General features: G+C 46.3%; 1 protein-coding gene across 3 annotated transcripts in view; it reads right to left on the bottom strand.

The window, feature by feature from the left end:
* Window positions 1-5,472: 5,472 nt before the first annotated feature.
* The window catches only part of LOC114019978 (high mobility group protein HMGI-C), a 38,651-nt gene continuing 22,598 nt past the window's right edge, over window positions 5,473-21,525 (bottom strand). For 2 of the 3 annotated variants that reach the window (XM_037905586.2, XM_043552355.1), the window contains exons 5-6: window positions 14,477-14,567; window positions 5,473-9,123 (exon numbers count right to left, since the gene is read on the bottom strand). In XM_037905586.2, the coding sequence (XP_037761514.1) occupies window positions 9,038-9,123; window positions 14,477-14,567 (177 nt within the window). In that variant the 3' untranslated portion in view covers window positions 5,473-9,037. Of the gene's footprint in view, window positions 9,124-14,476; window positions 14,568-14,926; window positions 14,976-21,525 lie in introns of all 3 variants that reach the window. The other variant, XM_043552356.1, reaches the window with a different exon arrangement.

Below are 21,525 nucleotides of genomic sequence, written 5' to 3'. Positions count from 1 at the left end.
AGGCTCTCCCCTTTGATCAGTGCTTCAGTCGCTTGGTGTGGTGTCTGTAGATGTCGGTGAGAGAGAGCGCACGCGCACAGGGCAAATGTCTCCCCTTTTACCATGTCCTTTCTTCCTTCTTGGCTTTTCCCACCCCCCAAGTCAAGCAAGGTTGAACAATTTCCCTGGTGTGGCCTCATGCAGGTGAGTCATTGCATTGTAGTTCCCAGGCTGGACAATGGCTGTTGATGGGTTGTTTGACATCCCACCCAGGTGTTGGTTACTTTCCTTGCTGTTGCCTCTGGGTAGCTAATATCTGGCTGATTCCCCCAACTTACAGCACGTTTTAGTGACAACCATACTACACAATTCTCATAACTACATATATGGATAGAGAAATGACTTTCAGCAGATCATAACCTTTCCCCATGATACCTTACAAGGCATACTTTTTACATAAGATCACAATTATATGAAAATGAGGAATATGGGGGTTATAACATGCTCCCCCAAGGTATAGAATGTCATATCCAGGTAGTTCACTGTTCTCTGCCTGGTCGGTGCCACATTCCCAGTGGCTGGTAGGAGAACCCATGCCCACTCTTTTCTCTAGATTCCAGCTCAGGGGCCCTTTAATCAGCAGCCAAGATCTACACTCCTATTCTTTGCTACTTTTCCCCTGAGCCGCTTCTCCTGCTCTGGGTTCACAAGCCTCCCAACACACCTCTACAGGAAGTGGCCATGATCTACCCTCTACAAACCTAAACACTCCTTCTAAAGAGTGAATGCAGCCTACTTCCCAGCAGCCCGCAGCTCCTGGGCTTTATACAGGCCCCTCCTATTCCTGTCCAGCTGAGCCTGCTCCCAATTAGTGGCTCCTCCTAGCCTAAATCTCTTCCCTGCTTGCTACTTAATTGGTTGATTGGACCCCCTGGCCTAATTCAACCCTTTTACAAGGTGAATCTCAAGTAGGAGTAGAGAGGTGATTTGATACTGGTGCGACCGCTGCTGGAATACTGTGTCCAGTTCTGGTGCCCACAATTCAAGAAGGATGTTGGTAACTTGGAGAGGGTTCAGAGAAGAGCCAGAAGAATGATTAAAGGCAGACATGACAAGTCTCACTCACTGGATGTGAGACTCACTTGTTAGCATGCTATCTCACTCTCACACATATTCCTAAACTTATCTCACTCATTTTGAGTAAATATACAAAGATTTAAAATACTTTTACTCAAGGGCTGAAAGAGACAACAATATACCTGGGGCCTCAGGCATAGGGCTTGGAGCTTGGCAACCACTTTCAAAGCTTGTGTACTGTGGTAACCATGGAGACTATAGGCCCAAGAGAGGAGGCTATCCGGAGGTGAGGTATGGTTGTGTGTGTGAATACCTGATGCTCAAAAAAATGAGTTCGCCCAAAAAATGAGTAGGACTTGATTGAAAGATTGCAGGTTCTGCAAAATCCAGTTCAAAATTTAAACCATACTGGACAAATCCATGGCCCTTCATTGTCCCAGTAGCAGGTAAGACTTCTTTTTTTAAATTAGGTCTTCTCAAGTTCCCATTACTGTTCACAGGTGCCAGGCTTGTCTTAGTTTTATCCCACTCAAATGCAGGAGAAGGGAGAGCGTTCAGTCTTGTTCGAAAGAATAAGACACCATTCAAACCAAACCTTGGACTAGAAGGGCCACTGGTCTCTATTATCCAAGCGAAGCTGGCAAATCCTCAGCCATGGTACAAGTTTAAGCCACCAAAAGAAGTTATAAAAACAGCAAAGGGGGTCTCATGGCAATATAACAAAGCACACAAATAAAACGTGAAACCAAATTAAATATTAAAAGAAATGTGGAATCTGAATCCTTTATCTACGGTTTGTTAACTTAAAATTAATTAAATTTAATTTGATTATTTTATGTATTTTTATATTTATGCAATGTATTGTTTGTGTGTGGTTTATTTTAATTATTTAATTTTAATGAATTTATTTTGCATTTATTTATTTTGGAATCTGATCATTTTAGTTTGTTGTAAATGTAACATGAGCAATATTACCCAAACCAAATAGTATTTGTACTTATAAAGTGTTTTTCAAATGGATGATTACTAGGACAAAGTGATATGCAAAATAAACATATTGTTGTATTGATAAAGCAGTTTTTTCTTTTTTATTAAGTTTATATAAAAACAGTTTATTTTTGAATATTTCTCTTGTTTTGTCCACTGACTGTGTGCCTAAACTAGGGGTTATTAACTGGCTGAGGTGGCCAGACAGAAAACTGGGAGGGCTGCACCTTCCCTCGGCATGAGGCCCCATCCCTCCATTGGCACTGTCCTCATCTGTGGCCCTGGCCAGGCCAGGGGCTGGAAGCCAGAGCTGAGCTGGACAGTGCGGGGCACTGGCTGGTCATAGCTGGTAAGAGCTGCCTAGGCAGGGACCCAGCTCCAGGGCTGACAGAGGCCTCAGGGAGCAGCAACCATGGAGGGTGAGGCCCAGGAGCCTGGGCTGAAGTGGGTCAGTACAGGCTGCTGTTGGGAATCCCGGACCCTCCACCTGGCCTGAGCAGCATGCTCCAGTGGGTGGGAACATGGGATGGGGCTGCTCTTGGGCCCCCCAGCCCTCTGCCCAGGCTTACTTCTGTGTTGCTGCTGGAGCTAGGCGCCCAGCCAAGAGCCACCACTCTCTACACTCTGCCTTCAGAGCTGGGTGGCTGGAGAGTGGCAGCTGCTACAGGGGGGATAAGGCAAATTTTAGGGTGGCTATAGCCCCCCACAAGCCTCTCCTAGCACCGCTCCTGAGCAAGGACCTAACACGCCATCTGGAAAGTCTCGCTTTTTGTCATTGAATCACACTCTTTGGGGCTGTAAATCTCACTCTTAAGGACAGCCAACCCTTGGCATCTCTGTTAAAGGATTAGAAAATATGTTTTATAGTGATAGACTCAAGGAACTCAATTTAGTTACCTACATGGGGAACAATTACTTGATAATGGGCTCGTCAGTCTAGCAGAGAAAGGCATACATGATTCAATGACTGAACGTTGACCGATGACAGGTTTCAGAGTAGCAGCTGTGTTAGTCTGTATCTGCAAAAAGAAAAGGAGGACTTGTGGCACCTTAGAGACCAACAAATTGATTTGAGCATGCATTCGATGAAGTGAGCTGTAGCTCACGAAAGCTTATGCTCAAATCAATTTGTTAGTCTCTAAGGTGCCAGAAGTCCTCCTTTTCTTTTTAACATTGAGAGTAATTAACCTTTGGAGCAATTTGCCAAGGGTTGATGTGGATTCGCCATCACTGGCAATTTTAAAATCAAGACTGGCTGTTTTTCTAAGAGCTCTGCTCTAGGGATTATTTTGGATAAATTCTCCAGTCTGTGTTATACAGCAGGTCAGACTAGATCGGGGTGGGCAAACTATGACCCACGGGCCATTTTTAAGCCAGCCTGCGAGCCGCACCCCGTGGCTCGGCCCTGCCCCGGCTGGGTTGGGGGTCAGACCATGTGGCTTGGCCCTGCTCCCGCTGGGGTGCTGGGTCAGGGGCTGGACCATGCAGCTTGACCCCGCCCCGGCAGGGGTGCAGTGTCGGGGGCTGGACCAGTGGCTTGACTCTGCTCTGGCCAGGGTGCAGGGTTGGGGCCACACCACACAGCTCCCAGAAGCTGCGGCATGGCCCTGATCTGGCTCCTATGCACTCCAATGGGAGCTGCAGGGGCGGTGACTGTGGATGGGGCAGCGTGGAGAACTGCCTGGCCGCGCCTCTGCGTAGGAGCCGGAGAAGGAATATGCCACTGCTTCCGGGAGCCGCTTGAGGTAAGTGCTGCTTGGAGCCTGCATCCCCTGAACCTCTCCCCATGCCCCAACCCAGCCCCGATCCCCCTCCCGCTCTCCAAACCCCTCAATCCCAGCCCGGAGCACTCTCCTGCACCCCAAACCTCTCATCCCCAGCCCCACCCCAGATCCTGCACCCCCAGCCAGAACCTGCACCCCTGCCCCAGCCCTGATCCCCCTCTTGCCCTCCAAACCCCTTGGTCCCAGCCCAGAGCACCCTCCTACACCCCAAACTCCTCATCCCCAGGCCCACCCCAGAGCCTACACCCCCTCCTGCACCCCAACCCCAATTTTGTGAGCATTCATGGCCCACCATACAATTTCTAGTCCCCGATGTGGCCCTCGGGCCAAAAAGTTTGCCCACCCTTGGACTAGATGATCACAGTGGTCCCTTCTGACTTTGGAGTCTGTGAAGGCTGCATTTTGCAGTGGCTCCCCTCGTCCTTCCACCATATTTGCAGCCCTTCCTGACCCAGGCAGCCCAAACACTGCAGAGGTGTAGCCCCCTCTGTGAATCAGGGCTTGAATCAGGGCTTGGGGGGAGCATGCTGCAGAGTTACTGGTTCCCTTTCTGCTCTACCTCCCACTCCAGCTTGAGGTCCCCCTGACCTGTGCAGAAATGTAGGGCAGCCCTATGCAGGGAGGGAAGATGTTCATAGTAGGCATAAAACCAAGTGGGGCTTCAGGGTGTACAGGGAAAACTCTGAATCTAAGGGGGAAATCCCCATACAGTTGGCTCTCTGCCCTATTTCCCTGCCTTCTGGGGAATGACAGCCGATCAGAGCTGCTGCACATGCTTAGGGACCAGCTTGTCCATTAGCATGAGAAACAGGCATTGCTCTTGCCAACACAGGGCTGGAGCTTTCCTGGAATGATCCAGCCTTGAGAACAAACAGCCTGTCCTGGCAGAGGGGGAAGAAGTAGCCCTCTTCTCCCAGGGCTTCAGTTGCAGCCCCACAAAACCACCTCTTTCCAGGAGTACGGTGAAAAGCCCTCCAGGGCTGCTGCCACTCCCTCAACCACAGATCCTGTAAAGAGGTGTGTTTGGGAACAGGATTGATTAGGATGAGGGATAGCATATGGGGTCAGAATTGATGGAGAGGTAGGACTGACTGAGGACACATGCTGTGCTGGGGAGTTGTGTGGGGGTGAAGGACTGATCAGCAGGCTGTGGAATTAACTGGTGAGCCTGTGTGTGTGTGAGAGCAGAATTAGTTGTACAAAGAGCTACAGAATTAATTTTATTGTGGGATGTGTGCATTATGGAATAAATTGTGGGAAGTGTGCGTTTGTTCAGGGGGAAGCAGAATTAATTGTTACTCTGATTAAACCAATTCCAGTTTATGCACTTTTAAATTTACTGTCTTTTTATCAGAAGATGCTGGTAAATAAGGATTTAGGTATCTAACTTTAGGCACCCAAGTTTGAAAATTTGGCTTATGTGACTTGCCTGTTCGTTCTTCTGCTGCATTCCCTGGAGTTCATTATCTATCATTTTTGTGTAGACCCAAGGGTTAGTGTCATACAGACCAATTATTATTTTATAATCTTTGTTTAAGGTGAAGGAAGAAAAGCTCAGACGTCCTGTGGTTCGCAAATGCCATGCACTCTCACTGGGTTTCACTCAAAGAGAAAGCACAAAGAACAAGAAAATTGAACCCAGAGATGCTGTCTGACTTACATCTTTATTAACAAAAGTAAAAGCTAATCCCAAATTAACATTATCTTTATCCATGGGCCAAAACCAGAACCATTTAGCTGATCCTACCAAACTTTAGAGCACATATAAAATGGGATGTGGATCCAAACCTCCGCAATTTTTATTCTGCAAAATCAGAATCTGGCTACTGAGATTTTGAATCTGTCTGTCTTGTAGTTATTTTGATTTGATTGCAGGACTTGATATATTTGATCTGATTGCATTGCAAAGGTTACAAATTCATTTGTTTAGATGCAGGGTTTTGGTTCTAGCCCATTGTTTTGCACAGACTGAAAAGTCAAACATGGGGAATAAAAAGCGTTCTATTTTTTTTTCCTAAGAACTAATAAAGCTATAGGGTGAAATCCTGGCCCCATTAAAGGCAACAGCAATTTTGCCATTAACTTCAGCTGGGCCAGGTTTTCACCCCCAGTCTCTACAGGAAGATTGAAACAAAAAGTACAGGTAGGTTTTTCACAGCACCAGACTCTTAAAAGGAGCAGACACAGATTATCTCCCAAAAATATAGAATTCTGCTTGTTGTTCCCAATATAGCCATGCTTTTATGGCGACTTTTTCTGTTGTGGTTGCTGAGTGAGACAGCAAGAGGTAGCAAAGACTGACCCGTTTTACAAGACAGAGGACACTGATGTGGCCAAAGGGGAACTGCCCTCCCTACCTGAAACTAACCAGATTTCTCAGTCATTTGTGTTAAAACAAAAGCCAGTCTCCTTTCCCTGTCGTTGTGCATGCACACCAACTGAGAAAGATCTAGATAATATACTGAGAAATGCCTGATTGTCAATCATGATACAGTAATTAACCAGACCGCATATTGTACAAGTGCTTACTCCAAATCCATTTCAGGTGAAGAGAAAATCCCAGTCTGGCATTTTTGCCTGTCACACTCACAGATGAAAAATATTAGCTAAATCAGCATTTAGAGTCTGGCAGACAGAGAACTCCTACAGTCTGTTAATTCACCTGGAGTCAAGAACTTGAAATGGATTTCTGTGTCCATCCAGCACAGCCTTTGAGTTGTGAGATGAGCCACAACTGGATGATTGTATCCACCTGATACGAAGCCCAGCTCCAGTATCTGAACTCAGAAGAGCATAAAATGGATCCTCTAATGGAATGTACCAAAAAATATGAATCTCACCCATTATGCCGCTGCAGCCAGTTTTGGGAATAGTTAAAAGTGGTAAGCAGTGGAGGTATCTAAAAAAAATTAAGGAAAATGCAGCAGGAAACATGCTCACCTTTCCCCTTCCAAAGCACCATCATTGCACTCATGGAGAGGGATGGTGGAAACCACAAATAATATTTTGTCCATCTGGGGAAGATGGACTATTTCAACAAGAATACTTACAAGAAAACTCTAGGTGAGTGAAATATTATTCCTTTCTTCCTCATCAGTTTGCATCAGCAGCATAGTCCAGGGCAGTTTTTGTGCCTGTGCTGATAAATTTTCATGGAAATTTTGCAAGGCTAAAATTTTCTCTCTGTATATCTGGGAGCAGATTTATTACTTAGGAAAGCCATCGCATTGTCAGCCCTTGGACCTAAATTCCTCTACTTATCTATAGAACAGGGATAGCATAAGTAGCAGTGCAGTCTTTCCCAACCCTCACCCACCTGCCTCATTCTTGACTTGGGGGTGACCACCGCATTGATAAAGTCAGTCAGTATCTGCACCACTTCAGCCTTGCCTGCTCTGATAAGACTGTCAGAAGAGTGGAAATGGTTATTGTGATGTGGTGTTCCACTAGGAACTCAGCTGAGTCATTCTAACTCATTTCAAGTAGACTACCATAAAGCAGCCATTAGACAGAAACAACTATTAGAGCAAGAAGTCCCCCTGCGTGGAGTCAACTACAGGATCAGGGTCTTAGGCCCAGTTCCAAAGGGATTTAGATGCCAAACTTCCATTAAAATAAATGGAAGTTAGGGGTCTAAAACCCTTTGTTACTATTATGTTGGATTGGATTTGATCTCAGAGCCTAGAGGTGAAAGGCCCCACATTCTATTACCCATCTCCAGAGTTAACCATTCCTCCTAAAAAGCTACAGGGATTTTTCTATGTGAAATAATTACCTGCTAAAGGAACAGATCTTTGGTAAAAGATTAACGTTTGAGCTCAATAAATCCAGCCATTTTACAGGTTTCTGCTGTTGCTTCCCTACATATATAGCCAATTATGTCCTATTAAATATTTTAACAAGTCTAAAAGCTGTCCACTTTTATATCTTGTCCCATATAATTGAAATATCTACTCCGCCTATTTTATGAGGCAGGAATTCATTCCAATGGATAGAAAATACCAGTGGATTTCCACTGGGTGGGACTGGATATTAAAAACACCCTGGACCCCAAGACTTGGATAGATCAAATCTGGCACAGAAGCATGAGGCCAATAGCCACTTGCAATAACCCAAACCTGATTGGCTATCGCTATATCCCAAGGCACTCCTGAAATTGGAGTGTATAAAGATATTTTCATATGCACTATTGCAACACCAGAGGATGCCATATGTTTAGTTTCTAAACGTGCAGACACACCAAGGGGTGACTGAATTTCCAAGGTGGTTTTGGAGTTGGTAACACCAGTCATGAGGCTCAGTAAAGAAGAAACCCTTTTTTTGCAGACAGGCCTGTTAAGAATCCAGGGGTCTTTACTCTGTGTTTATCTAGTGCTTACTCATGAAATATTCTCATTGACTTCACTGAGAGTTGTTCCTGGGTGTGGACTGGTTGTGGGGATATGGCCCCCCAAATAACCCCTGGACTGACACTAGCTAGGATAAAAAATAAGGTTCATCAACCCAAATGTTTCAGGGAGCAAGATTATCAACAGGGGAGGAAGACCTTCCCCTCCCCCGCCCAGCAGTCCAGCTTTTTCAAGTCTTAGGTTTTCCTCCAAGGTCTCTAGACTGAAGCAAGGGTAACTGACTAGATGAGGCACTGGCCCATGGCAATTTGGCAATTCCCATTGTTTTTTCTATTTGGGGAGAGTGGGAGAAAGGATTCTTCACTGCCCGAGGAAATGAGCAGCAACCAATCCAGGAGCTGGTCCCCAAAGGCTTTCTCAATGCTCTCCTGAAAATAGAAGCTTATGCCCCATTCCCCCTGATGGTGTTACTAGGTGAGCTCAAACAGTGGCAGAGTGACTAGGTCACCTTCACTGTGTCTGCATATATTAAGTCAGCTTCCCTTCCCTGTGGGACTGTGGCTATTCCTGACAGCACAAGTTACAAGTTGTAAAGGCTTTTTAAGAGATTAATGTAACCCTAATTCCTTGCAAAGGTCTAATACAAACCAGGTGAGGGAATCCCCTTCACAAGGAGGCTGCTGTTTTTTCAATACAGCTTTCTGGCTGTCATGCCTGAGATTGCTGTCTGGGTGAGCAGGAGGGCAGCAGGGGCTCTGGCTTTGCCAAAGTTATGGGGTGGAGGGTATTTTAAGCGTGAAATTAAGGTTGGTTGGTTTTCCTAATCCTTGTGGCTTCAGTACAACATCAGCAGGCAGGGTGCTACTGTGGTGCAGCAGGGGCGGTGCTCAGAGATCTCCTGAGGCCTGTAGTCCTGCCCGTCCTATGAGAATCTTTTCCAGGAGTGCCTAAAGGGAGATAGCATGAGAAAGATGGGGTTAGAGCTCTGGAGCCCCACACACCTCCCTGTTACAGTGACAGCATTGGGTTAAAGAATTCCCAGCACCATGTGCAATAGGGGTGGTCCCTGAGCATCATGCAGCCTTGAGGGGCTCCTTCCAAATCCCCAAGGTACAAAGACCTGAACTACAGTAGTTAGGTGCACCTGGGCAGCAATGCTCAGGGGTGGTTTCAGTGGCCTGTGCCAGACTTTCACTGGAGGGACAGCAGGAGAAATTGGAAGGACGGGGAGGGTGTAGGGAGAGTATGGAGTGGGAGTCGCACAGCTGTTTGAGGTTGCTGAGGAGGAGGGGAGGAAGGAAAGGGGGAGTCAGAAAGTAAATGGACGATTGCGAGGAGGTGGGTTGAAGGGAACTCATAAAGGGCTCGATCCCTGACTCAGTGACGTCAATGGCAACACATTCAGTGACTGCAGTGGGTAGCTAATCAGGCCCAGAGTCCACATAAATATCTGAACCTTGCAGTGGTTACATGAGTGTGTGCTCAGAAAGGTCAGAGGCTATGGGCTGGATTCAGGAGTCCCTGGGTGAAGTTTTCTGGCTGGCGTTATGCAGGAGGTCAGAGTAGATGATCAGGGAGCTCCCCCGACCTGTACCTGGCTCTCTGCTTCAGGGAAAGCTGGGATGGCTGTTAGACTTGGTCCCGGGAAAGGAGTGGCTCAGCGGTTTGCCAGTGGGCTGAACTCTCACACCACCAACCCGACTGAAGGGAGGAGGCGAACGGTGGGAGAAGGGCAGGGAGGAAACAAAATACAAATTTCCCTCCTGCTTCTGGCTGGGTCCTGGCCGCACTGATTGCAGAGTTGGGGGCTTCTCTTGCTCCCCTATGTTTCACTAGAAAGGATGATTTACTTTTGAAATAATAAAACAAAACAAGTCAAGGCTTCCTCTGTGGTTTTGGGGAAGTAGGTGATGTCAGGCTCATTAATCATGCAGCACTCTGTCATGAGGGGTGCAGGAACACCCAGCCTGGGCAACTAGAGAAACTTCAATGGTGTCATCACAGGAAATAGGCAACTGAAAAGTAATGAAATCTACGCAAAGCAAAATCTCTGAGCTGTTAGGAAACCCCAGAATCAGCACCCTGGGAATATCACAGAAAGAAGGGGTTCAGGCTGCACAGGGCCCAGGAAACAAATCACTCTTTCTGGAACAGTTCTCTCAACTCTTTGTCATTGCCTCACCCACAGCACTTTCGCAGGAGCCCCTCCTCTCTGATTCTTCCCCTCCACTTCCCTCTTCCTCCTCCAAGCTCTCATTAAGGAGAGACCAGCAAGGAGTCAGGCCAGACCATGTCCAGTTGGATATTTCCAGGTTTGTTTTTTTTATTTGTGTATTAATATAGTGATCACGACACAAGGGACCATCAGCCCCAGTAGAGCTGTGCATAGGGCAGTTCCTAGAAGGTGCAAGCTTCCTGACACGTTCCTATCACAGGTTTCAGAGTGGTAGCCACGTTAGTCTGTATCAGCAAAAAGAACGAGGAGTACTTGTGGCACCTTAGAGATTAACAAATTTATTTGGGCATAAGCTTTCGTTGGCTAAAACCCACTTCATCAGATGCATGGAGTGAAAAATACAGTAGGAAGATATATATACAGAGAACATGAAAAGATGGGGGTTGCCTTACCAACTCTATAGAGACAAATCAATTACAGTGGGCTATGATCAGCAGGAGGAAAAATCACTTTTATAGTGGTAATCAGGATGGCCCATTTCAAACAGCTGACAAGAAGGCGTGAGTAACAGTAGGGGGAAAAATTAGTACGGGGAAATAAACTAAAAATTATGTAATAATCCATCCACTCCCAGTCCACACAAGAGATCCACTTCCTGGACACTACAGTGCAAATCAGCGATGGTCACACAAACACCACCCTTTACCGGAAACCTACTGACCGCTATACTTACCTACATGCCTCCAGCTTTCATCCAAACCACATCACACGATCCACTGGCTACAGCTAAGCTCTAAAGACACCACTGCATTTGCTCCAATCCCTCAGACAGAGACAAACACCTACAGGATCTCTATCAAGCATTCTTAAAACTACAATACCCACCTGCTGAAGTGAAGAAACAGATTGACAGAGCCAGAAGAGTACCCAGAAGTCACCTACTACAGGACAGGCCCAACAAAGAAAGTAACAGAACGCCACTAGCTGTCACCTTCAGCCCCCAACTAAAACCCCTCCAGCACATCATCAAGGATCTACAACCTATCCTGAAGGACGATCCCTCACTCTCACAGACCTTGGGAGACAGGCCAGTCCTCAATTACAGATAGCCCCCCAACCTGAAGCAAATACTCACCAGCAACGACACACCACACAACAAAAACACCAACCCAGGAACCAAATCCTGCAACAAACCCCGGTGCCAATTCTGTCCACATATCTATTCAAGTGACACCTTCATAGGACCTAATCACGTTAGCCATGCCATCAGGGGCTCGTTCACCTGCACATCTACCAATGTGATATATGCCATCATGTGCCAGCAATGCCCCTCTGCCATGTACATTGGCCAAACCAGACAGTCTCTTCGCAAAAGAATAAATGGACACAAATCAGACATCAGGAATCATAACATTCAAAAACCAGTAGGAGAACACTTCAACCTCCCTGGTCACTCAATAACAGACCTAAAAGTGGCAATTCTTCAACAAAAAAACTTCAAAAACAGACTCCAACGTGAAACTGCAGAACTGGAATTAATTGGCAAACTGGACACCATCAGATTAGGCCTGAATAAAGACTGGGAGTGGTTGGGTCACTACAAAACCTAAACCTAATTTCCCCAATACTAATTTTCCCCTACTGTTACTCACACCTTCTTGTCAACTGTTTGAAATGGGCCACTCTCATCAACACTTCAAAAGTTTTTTTTTCCTCCTTTGGTATCCTGCCGTCAATTGAATTGTCTTGTTAGACTGACCTCACACTTGGTAAGGCAACTCACATCTTTTCATGTATTTATACCTGCTCCTGTATTTTCCACTCCATGCATCTGATGAAGTGGGTTTTAGCCCATGAAAGCTTATGCCCAAATAAATTTGTTAGTCTCTAAGGTGCCACAAGGACTCCTTGTTCCTATCACAGCATCTAAGTCCTGTCCTGCAAAAGCTCAATAAAGACAATAGACATCTCAGTGATTAGCTGCCCTAGAGATGTCACGCTCTGTGTGGAGAGTGCAAATCCTGTCTGCAGCATAGCACCCAGTTTTTAAGTTAGTTGCAGGTGCATGGAACTGGCTCACATTCAGAAACTAGTGGTTTGGAAGCAGCTACAGCTGCATCACACTCCTGAATGAATCTGAAATCTAGAAAGTCTCCAGCAAGGCAGCTTAAAGGCTCCACATACAAGACTGCATCCCAGATTCATTTTCAGGCTATTGTTTGAATTAAAATTGCTATGAATGACTCTAGAGAGGAGGAGAATTAGATTTCATACTATCCATGCTTTTGTATTACCTTCCACACTTCACTCCAGGACACAGCAGCTTTCCTGTCTCCAGTGCCACAAATCTCTGCACCTCCAGGAAGTGAACCACACACACTAGAAGAAAGTATCCCCATCTGTGTAGCAGAAAGTACCGAAGTAACTAGCTGGCTGTGTTACAGTACCACATGCTACACTGCCATCTCACACTCACTGCAGCATCTGCTTATCCTAACACATCTGTGCCTGCCTGTCAGTGTAACAGGAGGGAAATGTATTCCACATGCCAGTGCCCTCAGTCCTGCTCAAACTGAAAGGGTGCGGTTTTGGGTGATGCTAAGAGCTCTATGAAAAGCAGAAATAAGACAGAGAATTGGGCAGGAAGTGAGGTCATCACTTATAAGCCTGGGACTGTGCTGATGTCATCATGCAACTCAGTGGCAGGAAGTGATATGGGAGCAGGAGTCAAAGAGGAAACCGAATCAAACAACTGAGGTTAACAAACTTGGCATTCATCATGTGGCATCTCCAGGGACTTTCTAAGAAACCAAGATTGGGTTTGGCTCCCCGACGTCAGTTAGCTTGCTTTGCACGCCAGGTTAAACGCCACCAACGGTAAAGGGATGAGGGTGCAGCTGTGCTGACCGCATGTCAGTGTTAATGACAACTTCTACCTCTTGCTGGTTCCCTTTCCCTACCCACTCAAGGGAAAGCATTAAAGGACCAGTTTCCTGCAAAATTCACTGATGGTAAAACTTCATTCTGCACAAGTCTTTGTGAGAGAAATGGGCTCAAGCTGCAAAGGTCAAATCTGGATTCAAACTTTTCCAAGGGTCTGGTGTATTCAGAACCAAGGTTTTAGCTGTGGCCCATCTCTAATTTTTTATAACAATGGTATTACTTTTACCTAGCACCATTCATCCTGGAGAATCTCAAAGCACTTTACAATCGGATATACACACTATATGCTAAAAGAAAAGGAGTACTTTTGGCACCTTAGAGACTAACATATTGATCAGAGCATAAGCTTTTGTGAGCTACAGCTCACTTCATCGGATGCATGCAGTGGAAAATACAGTGGGGAGATTTTACATACACAGAAAATATGAAGCTAATGCTCAAATCAATTTGTTAGTCTCTAAGATGCCACAAGTCCTCCTTTTCTTTTTGCGGATATCGACTAAGATGGCTGCTACTCTGAAACCTGACACTAAATGCTGCTGTCATTTCATCCACCACTGAAATGTTAGCATCTCTGGTGAAATCCCAGCCACCGTTTAACAGCACACAATACTAACCGAGAGTTTACGACTGGAAGGGGAGAGGAACAGCATATTGGAGGCAGCATGAAGTTATCCAGAATGGAGTTTATCCATGACAATAACAACTTCCACTCTCTCCTGAAAAGAGCAGAAGAGCCTTCACTCCTATTTTTAAGGCCAGAAGGGACCTCATCTAGTCTGACTTCTTGCATAACACAGCCCAGAGAATTTCATCCAGTGATTCATGCATCAAGCCCATAATTTCTGGTTGATCTTAAATACATCCAAAGTGGCCAGAACCTCAGTCTCATAACTTCTTGGAAAACCAGAAGTACAGTGCTTCCTCTCTCTGCCTGTAACAGCATGCTGGACTATTCAGTATTGATACAGAGGGAAGTGTCACATATTGGCTTTGCATACTGATGCAGTGTTCCTTGGAGGTCTTGCATTCAAGTACTGACACACACAACACTGCTTAGTTTCTAAGATCCAGCAGAGTCCTAGCATATGGTGTTATAGATGCTGGGATATATACATGGTTTACTGCAAGGATGGCTGTATATTTTAACCGTGTGTAATTCTGTTTATCTAATCCCAAACCTCCTGTGGCAGGCGGTGAATTAGAATTCAGGTCACTGCTCTCTTGGGAATATCCTTCCTGAGTTTCTTTCTCCTGGATCAGTAGCTGAGGCTGTAAAGAAAAAACAAACAAACCACCAACAAACAACACAGAAATCATGTCAGAGAAGATAAAATACAACCAAACGAATTAGATCCGAACAAAAAAATCTTTAATTAGTGCCTTTTAAACAACTAGCTGTGCAGGAGTGAGGACAGGCCCATCTTCTCAGCCTGTGCCCATGCTGGCTGTATGTGCGCATGCACTCAATGTGTATTGTGTGTGGTGTCAGGATGTGTTCCTGTGGTATATGCGTATGTGATGTCTGAGAGTGTGGAAATGGTTGTTGAAGGCATTCAGTTATTATGCTATTTGTGAGGGAGGCAGCCCCGCAGCCTGTGCAATGTCGGTTTAGTGGGGAACACTCTCACCTATGTTGCAGGTGCACAAGACAGCGAACCAGGAAATCCCACAGCCTGCCTGTGGAATATCAGAAATAGAAATCGATTGCAGTCTATGAAACTAGAGGGTAGCCATTCAGCTCTGCTCTCGTCTCATTTCTAGCCTATTTAACCCATTTGCAGATGGAAAATAAAGAGGACCGTATGTGCACAAGTGTGCTGGATTTACAGAAAGTTTGATACTCATATCAATTTACCATAGATCCTGAAACTATCAAGATAAACCCATTGGTCTATTCCTCCTTGATGCTTTTACATCACACTGAGGATAGTAAAGGATGGCATCACAATAGGACACAAGCCACTGGTTAGATTTCACCATCGGTATGCATAGATTCCAAGACCAGAAGGGACCATTGCCCAGGGGTGGGGAAACTTTTTGGCCTGAGGGCCACATCTGGGTATGGACATTGTATGGTGAGCCATGAATGCTCATGAAATTAGGGGTTGGGATGCAGGAGGGGGTGAGGGCTCTGGCTGGGGGTGCAGGCTATGGGGTGGGGTCAGAAATGAGGAGTTCGGGGTGCGGGAGGCGGCTCTGGGTTGGGATGCGGGAGGGGGTGAGGGCTCCATCTGGAGGTGCAGGCTCTGGGATAGGGCCAGGGATGAAGGCTTTGGGGTCCAGGAGGGGGCTGGGGATGGAGCAGAGGGGCTCAGAATAATGGAGGGGGCTCCAGGATGAGGCAGGGGGTTGGGGTGTGGGAGGGGGTATGGGCTCTGGGATGGGGGTGTGGGTTCCAGGGTGGGGCCAGGGGGCTCTGGGCTGGGGCTGAGGGGTTTGGAGTGCAGGAGGGGGCTCCAGGATGGGGGAAGGGGGTTGGGGTCTGGGGCGGGGGGTGAGGGCTCTGGCTGGGGGTGCGGACTCTGGGGTGGGGCTGGGGATGAGGGGTTTGGGGTGCAGGAGGGGGCTCCAGGCTGGGATTGAGGGGTTTGGAGGGTGAGAGGGGGATCAGGGCTGGGGCAGGGGGTTGGGGCACGGGAGGGGGTCAGAGGTGCAGGCTCCGGGCAGAGCTTACTGGAAGCAGCGGTATGTCCCCCCTCTGGCTCCTATGTGGAGGCGCAGCTAGGCAGCTCTGCACACTGCCCGGTCTGTGGGCACTGCCCCCGCAGCTCCCATTGCCATGGTTCCCGGCCAATGGGAGCAGCAGAGCCTGTGCTTGTGGTGGGGGCAGTGTGCGGAGCCCCATGGCTGCCTGTACGCATAGGAGCCAGAGTGGGGGCATGCCGCTGCTTCCGGGAGCCGCATGGAGCCACGGCACATGCAGAGCAGGGCAAGCCCCTGACCAGGCTCCCTGGCAGGAGCTCGAAAGCTGCATTAAAAGGTCTGACAGGTTGGATGCAGCCCGTAGTTTGCCCATCCCAATCTACTTTGACCTTCTGAACAACACAGGCCACAGAGCTTCCCCAAAATAATCCCTTTTGAACTAGAACATATCCTTTTTTTTTTTTTTTTTAAAGGCATCCAATCTTGATTTAAAAATTGCCAGTGATGGAGAATTCACCATGACATTTGGCACATTGTTCCAATTACCCTCACTTAAAAATTTACACCTTATTTCTAGCTTCAATTTCCACCATTGGATTATGTTATACCTTTGCCTGCTAGATTATAGAGCCCATTATCAAATATTTGTTCCCCATGTAGGTACTTATAGAGTGATCAAGTCACCCCGTAACATTCTCTTATGAATTGGTTGACTTGCACCTGTGCTCTAGTTTCCTCCCTTGCTGGTTCTTCTGTGCACCATGGTACTCTAACTACTAAGGATGCTTCATGGAAAGAGGGCTCCTAGATACCACTGTGTCAGGGGCTTAGGTCCAAACATCAGGCTGACCCCAGCTCCTGGAGTCCTATTAGCATTTTACAGGTGTTCATTAAACACTAAAAGGCATTGTGCTTTACCCACCTGGGCTGTAATTTAATCCATTTTCATAAGCTAAGGAAGAGTTGGGCCAGGTCAGTAGGTGGAAAGGTGACCTCCAAGGAAGAAACAGGAGATGCAGGAAGTAGTAGTGGTGGCTTAGTAAGGATTTCTGTCAATACTAAGCCAGTGGCCCTGTATGGCACCAGGGAGAGCTGCGCTGCAGGATAAGATGTAAAATTGAGGTCCTGGCCAATTGTGGTCATTAAACATCCCATGGCACTTTTTTCAAGAGCAGCGGTGTAAACCACAAATTCCATCTTGGGGAAACTATATTTTACCTCCCTGGATCGCCCTTATAGTTTTATATGCATAAAGTCTCTTTCATTTTCTCCTCTCCTAAAACTCTTGTGTAATGTTGCTGTGTTCTGTTAAATGCCTGCTCTATTCCACCCAACCTCATCCTCGGCACTGAAAGAGGCAGGGGTCCTGTCGAAAAAAATAGTATGGGATCAGATAATTAAAGACTGTATCATAATGCATCGGCACAAAGGAACGAAATTCGAGTTGCACAGGCATCCTTAATGCTGGCATTCCTAATTTTGGGGTGTTTGACTTTGCAGCAGTAATGTCCTTTTAACTAGAGCTGGTTCAAATCAGAATTTCTGTCCTGTGGAAATGGCGATATTGTGAAATTTGGTTTCAGCTAGAATTGGGACGGAAAAGTGAAATATCACAGAACAGTAAGTGCAAAAAAAAGTTTGATTCAAAACCTTTCATTTCAACATTGCTGAATCAAACTCTTTCATTTTGGTTTGTTGAGCCTGTTGAAATGTTTTGTTTGAGGTTGGTTCAGCATTAATCTGTGCCTGCATCAGCTGCTATGGTGTCTCATAGACGTTTCAATTCAAGGTCCCCCTATTCTCCTCTGTGGGCTGGCGCTCCCTGGCTGGGACCACATCTTCATGATGGAAATGCATGGTTATGTTAACTCCCATGATGCATTACATCATTTCAGCCAGAGAGAAGACTGTGGTGCATAATGGGAGATGCAGTCTCGTCAGGGAGTCTGGCCCATAGAGAAGAACACGGGCAGGAAGCACCTGAACTACCGTCTCCCATGAGACACTGCATCAGCGGACACAGACTAACACCGAACTGCCCTGACACAAAACTTTTTGATTCAATTTGAGCTGAAAATGTTCTGATTTGGGTCAACCCAACCCAAAAGGATCTATTTTGTTTAGATTTTTCTGATGGGAAATAAAAAAAATTCCCTGCGGGGAAATTTTCAATTTTGTGAAAACTGCAATTTCCAATGAAACATTGGTGGAAAATTCCCAACCAGCTCTACTTTTTAATGTTGTTTTTTTTGTGATGTAATACATAAAAATGTGAACGGATGTTTTAGCTGTCAAAGGACAGTGCAAGGCTATGCCACATAGGGACAATTCTTTATTTTACTTGGTTTTGTGTTCAAGAACCCTCGGTAATTGTATTTGGATACTCGCTGCCTTTTCTGTCTGTCTGAGGTAGTTAGTTATATGGTCCTCATTAACATGGTATCTTAGTGTCTCACAAGCTTTAATATGTTTATCCTCATAACACCCCTGGGAGGCAGGGCAGGGCTGTTATCCCCATGTACAGATAGGGAAACTGAGGCACAGAGAGACAGACTGACTTACCCAAAGTCACACAGGAAGTTTATGGCAGAGCAGAGAAATCAGGCCCCAAACTAGTGCCCTAACTGTTGGACAATACTTCCTCTGCTGGAACAACCTTTTCTGCCTAGCTCAATTATTTCATGTTGGAAGAATGTCTTAGTCCTTCTCTCTCAGTTCTTCCTACTCCTCCTCACCTCACTTTCTCTTTAGAGCCCCAGGGAGATATCCGTATGCCTTTAAACTCATGCCTGGCTGCCCTCCCCTCCACCCATTGCACTTCAAATGCCACTTGGGGTGATCCTGGTCTCTACCCATGTCAGGCACACTGAACAGTTGCGAAGTGGGCTGAGAATCATGGCTAAGCCAGTCTCCTTCCTGCATGTTAGTGTCAGTTTAACCACAGGGCAGACTGTGCCAGCAGGTGTTTGACAGCTGGTTAGTGCTTATCCCCCGCCCAAGTCATGCTCTTTAGGGAGCCTCAGCTTTCTGTGTATTTACTTGCTTAGATTTCTGCAGCTCTATAATAATAGTGCTTTCCAATTGCTGCTAAACTCATTGCTCAGATAAACAGAGGCATCACTACCATGATGACAATGTTTCATGCACTCATCCCAACAGAGACCCCACCAGAGCTCCGCTCACACAAATATCCAGCCTCACCCATCTTCTTACTGACCTGGGAGAAAAGATGCGTCTTGCGGCAATAACTAGAGATGAACCAACTCAGATTATTACAGACCAATGGGTAAATTTATCAGGAGTATAAACCAACCACCACTGCCAACTCTCATCAAGGATTGGCAGCTTCTCCCTTTGCATACACCCACTGTAGCTTGATGGTAACACAATTCACGGGCATAGGACACCTTTGTCTATCGCCCTTGACTGAGACCCCTTTTGCCTCCTATACCTCTTCTTAGAAGTTCAAGTTTGCTGCCTTCAAGGCCAGACTGTTTGGAACACCCATATGACAGCAGATCTCCTTAAAACTACAAGTGGTGAGAATAAGAACAGAGAAAATGGAATTTAAGCAAAAGAAGTGTTTTGCTTAACAACCCTCAATTTACACTTCTCAGAAGCTGAACTAGCTGCTGCCTTCTCAGCTCAGTTACAGAGAAGAAAAGGCACCCCTGTGTATTTAAAGAGCAATTACCTTCTCTGGCCTCCCCTGTCATGCTGGACCCAGAAAGAGAGTTTCCACCACCCTGTTTATCAAGTATCCTGAGGTCATCTTCTATCCCCCCCCAAACGTTTTTTTCTGCCAACCTCCCCAGCCAGGTTAACCCCCAGGGGAATCTCTCTCTTCCCAAGCTTCAAGTTCAGCAGCTTACAAATCATTCTGAAGTTCCTACCTGTGTTTGTACAGCACCTAGCACAAGGGGAACAAGGTCCATGACTAGGACTCCTAAGCACTACAGTGATCACCTCCCCCACCCCCGACCTTTCATCTGTCCCAGAAGGACTATCAATGTACTCCTCAGCTAATCTGCTTGCTGTGTACAGAGTTTTGAGTTTCCGATCCATGAGTCACACTTTAAAAAACAGCATATAAAACTGTTCCATTTCAATCAGCCCAAAGGCCTCTTCTGTTGTGAAGACTCCTCTCCCATATACCCATCTCCTCCAAACTGAGCAGCAACTTCAGAATAACCCTCAATACCCTACTTCCAAGCTCCCTGAAATTTCTTTCTGTATGAGTCACAGCTCTCTTCAAATTTCTGCAGCAAAGTGGTTTTAAACTTGTCATTCAAACAGTCTTCACTGGCCATTGAGATCATGCTGTTAATATTAACCATTCGGTAAGGGAGCTAGAAACTGCATCTTATCCACAGCAGCTACCCAGTTCAGTGTGCACCTTCATTCAAAGCCTTTAGAAAACATAGATGGTACCACCTTCTTTATGTTTAGGAAACAGCTCAAGAGCTACATTGCTTGTGGAATTAGATGTGTGATTTCTATCTCCATTTACCCAATAGCTTAGCCTCTGGCTGTGCAACCACTCAGTCACCACTTCATGATAATGCTGTCTGTCATGTTCTCCCTTCTTATGTTGGCATTTTAATTCCTACTCCACACATTATCTTTCCTGCAGCTGTAGTCGCTTTGTCTCCAGCTGGTCTTTCTTCCACTCCCAGACCCATTTGCCCTGGGCACTCTGCCCAGGTGATGCTCTGCGGTTCTTCCTGTCACTGCAGACATTCCATTCATCCTCCAAGCTCCCCGCTGAGGTCTCATCCTCCACCTTGGATTCTCCAGCTTCTCCTGGCCTGCTGTGGCCCTGGTCTCCCTCAACTTCCTCAGGCCCCGACCTGGCTCCTGGCACTGGCTGTGCCTGGTTCCTCCCTTGCGAGGTTTCTCCATTCTCTGCAGTTCCTGAGCCCCCATTTGGCTGCATGTGGCCATGGATATAACACTTGTTTTTGTTGGTTGCTGAAGTTGCTAAAGTAGTTTTCTTTCTCCACACAGCTCTATTGCTACTCCTCCTTTAACATCTCGTAGCTCACCTCCTCCTTCTGCCTTTTCCTAATCTTAACCCAAAAAGAAAATAAGTATAGAACAGATTTTCTTTCCCCCCTCTATAATTCTTGTTTTTTCACCTGTTGCTTCTTATGAGTTTTCACCACAGCCAGACCCAAAATGCTGCTATCACTGCAAACCAAACACTACCTCCAACTCCCATCACCTAGGTCCTTCAGCCTCACCCCTTGTGTTTGACTGCCATAGCCTGAAGGCCACACAACTCAATGGGATAGGACACCTTTGTCTATGGCCCTTGACCAAGACTGGGAGGAGAGCGTAAGTTCCAGAACTCCTTTTGCCTTCTGTACTCTCCTTAGAGGTTGCTCCCTTCAGGGCCGGACTGCTTAAAAGCCCCACACAACAGTGGATTTCCTTAGAATTAGAGGCATTGAAAGTAAAAAGAGAGAAGATGAAATTAAAACAGAAGAAGTGTTTAGAGTATTGTCTCTGGATTTACACTTCTCACAAGCTGAACTAGATGTGGCCTTTTCTCAGCTGGATGCCAGAGAAGAAAAGGCCATTT

Source organism: Chelonia mydas, chromosome 7, assembly GCF_015237465.2.
Source record: "Chelonia mydas isolate rCheMyd1 chromosome 7, rCheMyd1.pri.v2, whole genome shotgun sequence".
Taxonomy (NCBI): domain Eukaryota; kingdom Metazoa; phylum Chordata; order Testudines; family Cheloniidae; genus Chelonia; species Chelonia mydas.
This window is presented reverse-complemented; position numbering and strand designations above follow the sequence as displayed.